At 39.2% G+C, this 8,542-nt stretch overlaps 1 protein-coding gene across 1 annotated transcript; it reads left to right on the top strand.

The window, feature by feature from the left end:
* Nucleotides 1-2,729: 2,729 nt before the first annotated feature.
* On the top strand, nt 2,730-7,584 carry LOC146080717 (uncharacterized). Its single transcript, XM_083188295.1, has 8 exons — nt 2,730-3,150; nt 4,722-4,788; nt 4,868-4,967; nt 5,167-5,292; nt 5,537-5,644; nt 5,829-6,047; nt 6,245-6,283; nt 6,501-7,584. The coding sequence occupies exons 2-8, from the start codon at nt 4,783-4,785 to the stop codon at nt 7,553-7,555; spliced, it is 1,653 nt and encodes a 550-aa protein (XP_083044421.1). The 5' UTR covers nt 2,730-3,150; nt 4,722-4,782; the 3' UTR covers nt 7,556-7,584.
* Nucleotides 7,585-8,542: the final 958 nt, after the last annotated feature.

The following is an 8,542-nucleotide window of genomic DNA, read 5'->3' as shown; positions in this document are numbered from 1 at the left end:
CAAAAGTATCTCAACCCTCAGCCATGTCATGGCCTATACTATGAATGGCATTATGGGCTTCTGGACCCAAAGGGGCGGGGCCTAACGAATTTAAACCCCCAATGCTATTTCAATGGGTTTAGGGGCTTCTAGGCAAAAGGGGCGTGGCCAAAAGTATCTCAACCCTCAGCCATGTCATGGCCTATACTTTGAATGGCATTCTGGGCTTCTGGACCCAAAGGGGCGGGGCCTAACGAATTTAAACCCCCAATGCTATTTCAATGGGTTTAGGGGCTTCTAGGAAAAAGGGGCGTGGCCAAAAGTATGTCAACCCTCAGCCATGTCATGGCCTATACTCTGAATGGTATTCTGGGCTTCTAAACCCAAAGGGGCGGGGCCTAACGAATTTAAACCCCCAATGCTATTTCAATGGGCTTAGGGGCTTCTAGGCAAAAGGGGCGTGGCCAAAAGTATATCAACCCTCAACCATGTCATGGCCTATACTCTGAATGGTATTCTGGGCTTCTAAACCCAAAGGGGCGGGGCCTAACGAATTTAAACCCCCAATGCTATTTCAATGGGCTTAGGGGCTTCCAGGCAAAAGGGGTGTGGCCAAAAGTATCTCAACCACCAGTCTTGTCATGGTCTATACTCTGAATGGTATTCTGGGCTTCTGGACCCAAAGGGGCGGGGCCTAACTAATTTAAACCTCTAATGCTATTTCAATGGGTTTAGGGGCTTCTAGGCAAAAGGGGCGTGGCCAAAAGTATCTCAACCCTCAGCCATGTCATGGCCTATACTATGAATGGTATTCTGGGCTTCTGGACCCAAAGGGGCGGGGCCTAACGAATTTAAACCCCCAATGCTAATTCAATGGGTTTAGGGGCTTCTAGGCAAAAGGGGCGTGGCCAAAAGTATCTCAACCCCCAGCCATGTCATGGCCTATACTATGAATGGTATTCTGGGCTTCTGGACCCAAAGGGGCGGGGCCTAACGAATTTAAACCCCAATGCTATTTCAATGGGTTTAGGGGCTTCTAGGCAAAAGGGGCGTGGTCAAAAAGTATCTCAACCCTCAGCCATGTCATGGTCTATACTCTGAATGGTATTCTAGGATTCTGGACCCAAAGGGGCGGGGCCTAACGAATTTATCCCCCAATGCTATTTCAATGGGTTTAGGGGCTTCCAGGCAAAAGGGGCGTGGCCAAAAGTATCTCAACCCTCAGCCATGTCCTGGTCTATACTATGAATGGTATTCTGGGCTTCTGGACCCAAAGGGGCGGGGCCTAACGAATTTAAACCCCCAATGCTATTTCAATGGGTTTAGGGGAGTAGATAAGGCACACTTTTTCTTCAAACTAATTGGTTTTGACAGGTCCACGCCCCTTTTATACAGTTTGTCCACGCCCCCATTTATACCAATTTGATATCAAACTTGATAAGCTCGTATCACGTTTGATATGAAAGTGGTATAAATAATATTAACCCCCGTATTAAAATATAATTGGTTTGATACTGTAACTTCATACACTGATATTGGTTATGTGAAATAACACATATATAAAGTACGCTTAATGTTATCTTAATCAGCTGGTAGAATTTCTAAACATAATGCTAAAAAAGTTGTTAGAAAAATATGGTATACAACAGATATATAATTCGTAGAACTGTAGATCTTGTTTTATATCAAATTTGATTTGTGTAGGATGTCGCGCAACGCCGATCATCAAAACAGCCGGCTGAAAGCCAGTTATTATAACGTATTAAAGCCGGGGAGTCGGATTTGATAAACATTATAAAGCTTTGAAAAATAAATTTAAAAGGGCAATGTGATTTGGTATAGCTCATAGATCTTTCACAGTGAATAACACAGGCAGTTCATTACCAACTATAATAACACTTACCTTAGAACGAGCCAAAAGCGCTACAACGATGTGGCTGACCAAACGTGTATCAAAAATAAATAAAATAAAAATAAAAAGTTATATCCCAACACGATAAAGCATCTAAGGTCCTTCTTGCTTTTAAAATAAATGAAATATCCGCGTACATAACAAAGAGGTCTGGGTATACATATGTTATGCATTTAAAGATACAGAGCCATTCAGTCTGGGGCCTGACATGTTGTAGGCATTTAAATTTAAAGACACACAGCGTGAGAAGTATAGTGTTACTTTTAGAAAGACATCAGATATGACGGATGATTGTAATTTTCAAAAGTGATTTTAAACACCGGATTCCATAGTCTTTGAAGACGTTGACATTTACGTATGACGCAATTAGCGTAGACAGCACAGCAGGGCTGGTAACAATTATATTCATTAGAAAGCACATACCTCTGAAAAAAACATTTTCACACGGATAACCGTTTAATTAGGTTAGACAGAACAAAGAAAGGCCATGAAATCTTTGCAACAGAGCATGAGTGGCATCTAGTGGCAATGTATTGCAGTTGCAATCAAGTTCCAGACGGAGCTAGAGACTACAGAATTAACTTATATATATATATATATATAGCTATATACAGAATTAACTTATATATATATATATAGCTATATACAGTATATATATATATATATATATATATGTGTGTGTGTAATGTGATGGTATCATTATATTATGTGATGAATAAAATATGGTTAATATGCTATATTAATTTAAATCAAAAATATATTTTAGAAATAAAAAAAAAAAAAAATAATAATGTCTACCACAACCACGTCACTAATATTCAATATACAATCACAGCTGTGCCGTCAACGTAGTATATATTTTAAATTAAAAAGCATACACATGTATATATAGATCTTATGTAGTCTGTTGATGTTGAAACATATCTGTCATCTATTTAATAATAAGGATAAGTATTTTATACATCACATTTTTGGTTTTATTTTATCAAGCAATATATCCTGAAAACAGCTGTGTTTCGGGTAATATGCTATATATTTGTTATGACAGTCTTTAACTTTGGAACACAACTCATGAATATTCAAATGAGACAAATGCAACACAGATGTGTTAACTGACTGAAACATATAAATATGTTCTCCATGAGACCAGACAACTACCAGGCATCTGCCACACATTGAGGTTGAAGGTCTTCACACACACACACTATTCAAGACAGAGAACTTGAAGTTTTGACTTGAAGTTTTGTTCCAGAACAGGGGTAAGTCTAATTTAATTTTCTAAATAAATAAATATATATATATATATATATATATATACACAATATTTCTAAATAGCATAGTTTTAATATTTTATAATATACATAGCAAAATGTATTATTTAGCGGCATTGTGGGAGTGTTTAGTACGCTTTTAAACAATCTTAAAATATACTTTGGTGCTGTATGCTAGTTATTAAGGGGGGCCTGGGCTGTATAGAGACTTACGCTGGTTTAGTATGTTGTGGAATTACAAACCCCGGCATGGCTGGCCTCAATTTTGTTATTAGGAGTTGTTAATACAAAGGCAATGCATGCGGGTGTTTGTAGTTGATAACCGGCCATTTGTATGTGTAGTTCTGTGATTAGTGTGTTGTATATAGCGATTTAAAAATGTATTATTTAGCGACATGGTGGGAGTGTTTAGTACTCTTTTAAACAATCTTAAAATATAGTTTGGTGCTGTATGCTAGTTATTAAGGGCGGCCTAGGCTGTATAGAGACTTACGCTGGTTTAGTATATTGTGGAATTACAAACCCCGGCATGGCTGGCCTCAATTTTGTTATTAGGAGTTGTTAATACAATGGCAATGCATGCGGGGTGTTTGTAGTTGATAACCGGCCATTTGTATGTGTAGTTCTGTGATTAGTGTGTTGTATATAGCGATTTAAAATGTATTATTTAGCGGCATGTTGGGAGTGTTTAGTACGCTTTTAAACAATCTTAAAATATAGTTTGGTGCTGTATGCTAGTTATTAAGGGCGGCCTAGGCTGTATAGAGACTTACGCTGGTTTAGTATGTTGTGGAATTACAAACCCCGGCATGGCTGGCCTCAATTTTGTTATTAGGTGTTGTTAATACAATGGCAATGCATGCGGGTGTTTGTAGTTGATAACCGGCCATTTGTATGTGTAGTTCTGTGATTAGTGTGTTGTATATAGCGATTTAAAATGTATTATTTAGCGGCATGTTGGGAGTGTTTAGTACGCTTTTAAACAATCTTAAAATATAGTTTGGTGCTGTATGCTAGTTATTAAGGGCGGCCTAGGCTGTATAGAGACTTACGCTGGTTTAGTATGTTGTGGAATTACAAAACCCGGCATGACTGGCCTCAATTTTGTTATTAGGAGTTGTTAATACAATGGCAATGCATGCGGGTGTTTGTAGTTGATAACCGGCCATTTGTATGTGTAGTTCTGTGATTAGTGTGTTGTATATAGCGATTTAAAATGTATTATTTAGCGTCATGGTGGGAGTGTTTAGTACGCTTTTAAACAACCTTAAAATATAGTTTGCTGCGGCATTCATTGTATTGTAATGTATTGTGTGTGTGCATGCTGGCATACTGGCGGCTTGTGATGTGCGGTCTGCTGACCACGCATGGATATGATGGGGTGCGGCAGTAGCTTTGTCGGATCACCTGTAATTAATTTTTATTGGCTGAACTATAGAATACAATGTCAGGAGGTATTCATAGATCAGGTCTTTGTGAGAGCGTTAATAGTTTTATGTGATTTTGTGCACGCAAATTTCGTTATGGAAACTTATCGTGTTATCTTTTATTATCAACAGTGTCATCTAGTGGTTGTTGCAGAAAACACCTTTGAACTTAAGCTATCAACAAAACGCCAACATGCAGGTGTGTATATGATATTTACAATAGTTTAACAATAGCTTATTGTATTGTTATTTCAACTTATTATTATTATTTATTACAGAGAAAGGAATACAAAACCATTAATGCAAATAAAATAAGTCTCAGAGACTTTCAAGATTTACCCAGCTTTCAACAGCCGTCAAATGAGCAGACAAATACGTGTAAGTTTACAGATCAAAGACACATGGTTGTTGGTGGTTATAAATGTTACTCTGTTGGTGTTAATTATCAAGCGCCCTATTGGTATTAATGTTACACGTGTTGATTGTATTTTTCGTTCTACAAAATTGTTGTGTTAATTTTTATTTTATTTTTTATGTATATATTATTTTTTATTAAATTGTTAATCCCATAAATCAGTTTCAGATGTCACAAATGACGCATCTGAAGTTGGATCATATGGTTCGGATTTCACAGTCGGGCCGGATCTGACGACATTCGAAAACCCATACGCAGCATACTCTGATTTGTCCGAATCACAAAAATGTAGGTGATCATAAGCCGTCAAAAAAAAAAAAAATGTGATGTATGTTAAAAAAAAATGTGATATATTATTATTTCCAAAAATATGTCTCTCTCTCTCTCTCTCTCTCTCTCTCTCTCTCTCTCTCTCTCTCACGCTATCTCGCGCGAACTCTCACGTTCTCACTCATATATATATATATATATATCCTGTTATATTCATTTTTATACAGCCTGTGATATTAATGTGTTATTTGTTCTCTGCTAGTATCGCCGATTATGTCGAAATCTGATGCAGAACACATAATGGATGATCTCTGGAATTTACCATCGGCAAAACACTATAAACAGCTATACCAGACCCCGGCTATACAAGGTGAATTTTGACGATTGGCTGGTGATGTTTTTATAATGTGTTTTTGTGTTAAATGTTACATATCGTCGCAAAATCATGAATAGTGTCCACAGGAGTTGTTGTTATCATGACTTAAATGACGTTTTTTTTTTTTTTTTTCTCAAGTCGGCGAATGTGTCGTTAATTGATAATATATGTATTACAGATGACATAGCTAGCCGGTATGAACCTACGGTACCTAGGGCCGATACGTGTGAAGCGGGACCATCCGGATACAGAGAACCGACATCGAGTGTTGGATCAAACGCCAAACAACCCAACAGCACATTGGCTAAAGAAGCAAAAAGAACACAGATCAGCGATCAAGCTTTCTGGTCATTGTTTAAAGGAACCATGCCGGCGCAAACCTTTGACAAATACCCGTGTATGTTTATTTATTTGGTTTCTTATATAGCACAACATTTACCACTGTTCTTTACAAATGGAAACCACAGGTATTAAACAGACTGTGTAGATGAAAACCGACAAGGAAGGTGGGGGTTGGGAGGTCTGAAGTTGTTATAAAGCGACTGTCTTTGTGGCCGCGTATGTGTAACTAAAACGGTGTGATTTTTATTACAGTAGGAACCACGCCGATGGAAAGATCTGGCAAATATTCAGGTGTGTGATGTAATGTTTATTTATTTAGTTTCTTATATAGGACCGCGTTCATCATTGTTCTTTACAAATGGAAACCACAGGTGTTAAACAGACTGTGTAGATGCAAACCGACATGGATGGGGTGGGTGTTTTGGGAGGTGGGTCTGAAGGTGTTATAAAGCGGTTGTCTTAGTGTCCGCGAATGTGTAACTAAAACGTTGTTATTTTTTATTTACAGCGGATCCGCGACGATTCGCAAAAATGATAGCAGCGGCCGGGGTTGCTCAACCACTCAATGCTGAAATGGATGGGGGTGAATCAGCTAAAACGGTGATCGACCCACAACTTCAAGAAGATGTATCAAGGGCCGAGATCATGGCCACCGAGCGCGATGATTTCAAGCCAAGCAAGCGGAGAATTACAAAAAGTCGAGTCGGTCAAGAAAACAAGGCCGATTTATCAGACCTTAAAAGAAGATTGAAATATTCGGAAGGTAGACCCGTGAGAAAAAGAATTGCATTACAAACAGTGCCAACCGTGAGTAATGTGGATTACCCGCACGCATTTACAACACCTGCAACACCTACCGAATCCGACATTGACATTGCCGGTAATACAAAGACTGTGAAGACTCGTAAAACTTTACGACTGTCAAGAGAGAGATACACGCCGCTGACGGATGATGATGTCATCGTAATTTCAGACACGCAGGAACATCATACTACAGAAACGCAAAGCGTGGTCAGTAACACGCCTGCAGATACATTATCCGCTAATGATGAGGACTTAAATGGTCAAACATTTTTTATCACCCCTAGTGAAGAGTCAGTCTCAGATACACCACAGAATGATGATGAGGTTGTAACATCTGTAGCCGGAATCCCTGATAAAGTAATGGGTGATGATTACACAAAACTGCCCAGTGTTTTTACCACGGTCGGCGAGGCAACCGCATCGGGCGGTGTGGATGCCCCGCCGACCGTGGTATCGACAGACATAGTTGATGGGGGTCAGAATGTGGAACAATTAGGACAAGATGCGGAAATACAATACTACGCGGTCATGGGGAGGATGCGTGAGCATATAGGGTACATGCGTAGAAATGTCAATACCATGTTGAACCGTATAAAAGATGAGCTTTATGGTTCAAAAAAGAAGCCAGAGATCATTAAAGAACTTGTAGAAATGTACATGAATGTAACATCAAACCATATAGCAGAGACCGTGAGGACTAGGGATTTTATTAAAGCGAACATGTATCATTTTGCAGAGATAATTGAAACGGATCCGTGACTAGGCATGGTGGGTTATGGATTGAAACGTAATTTACATGTGTGTAAAAAAGTCCCAAGAATTAAAGCAAATGTACCGTGCAAAATCTCACACTTATTTCGCCGTTCGAAAATAAAACAGGCTTTAAAATGCATATACAGGCTGAGAAAGCGTAAACAACACAGGGGGCGATGCACAACCCCAACCCCAGGTGCACAGGCTGACAAATCACCGGACCAACCATTACCGGGTGACGCTGCGTCACCTGACAATGTTGAACACCCCGCAACGCCCATGCATAATGACATAGATGGGGGTGCGCCACCCGGTAATGGTGAAGGTCGGCGAGATGTGTACTTAGAAGCTGTTAACAGGTATGAGCGACACCATCCTAATTTCAGAGCTATTGAGTATCATAATCATTTTCAATTTGTTAATTTGGAAAGAGTTACATCATTTGCAGAGGGTGTTGAAGCCGTACACAACGCTATACAGGTTATGATTGATGAATTCATGGTTGGTGTTGACCCTAATGATCGTGTACAGTTAAGATTGGAGGGGGGTGGTTTACACAACGCCATCTACTCACACCGAAAGCCGCAAGAATCATTAGACGCTGTCAGTTTCTTGAATCAAATTACAAACACTCTTCAAAGTAACGCGGAATTCTTATTAGGCACGGGTTTAAGGTTTGTGATCACTGTTTTTAGAAATAGAGCGGGTGGGGCCCTAACTGGTCGCGGCCTTAGACGCATTCCATACAGCTTAATTATAGAAAGGCGCAGAAGACACCTGTACGATTTCAACAATACGCACAATTATTTGTGCTTTGCGGCATCGATCTGCAAACTTCTGGATAAAGGTAATGCCACAGACGCTGAAATACACGATCGGGCGCTTCAAATTCATAAGGATTTGAACCTACCGATCGATAAAGCAGTCAGCTTTACCGACGTTGTTGTTTTTGAAAAACACTTAAAAACAAAAATTACAATATTATATCATAAT

This window comes from Crinia signifera, chromosome 5 (assembly GCF_055691185.1).
Source record: "Crinia signifera chromosome 5, ASM5569118v1, whole genome shotgun sequence".
Classification (NCBI taxonomy): domain Eukaryota; kingdom Metazoa; phylum Chordata; class Amphibia; order Anura; family Myobatrachidae; genus Crinia; species Crinia signifera.
This window is presented reverse-complemented; position numbering and strand designations above follow the sequence as displayed.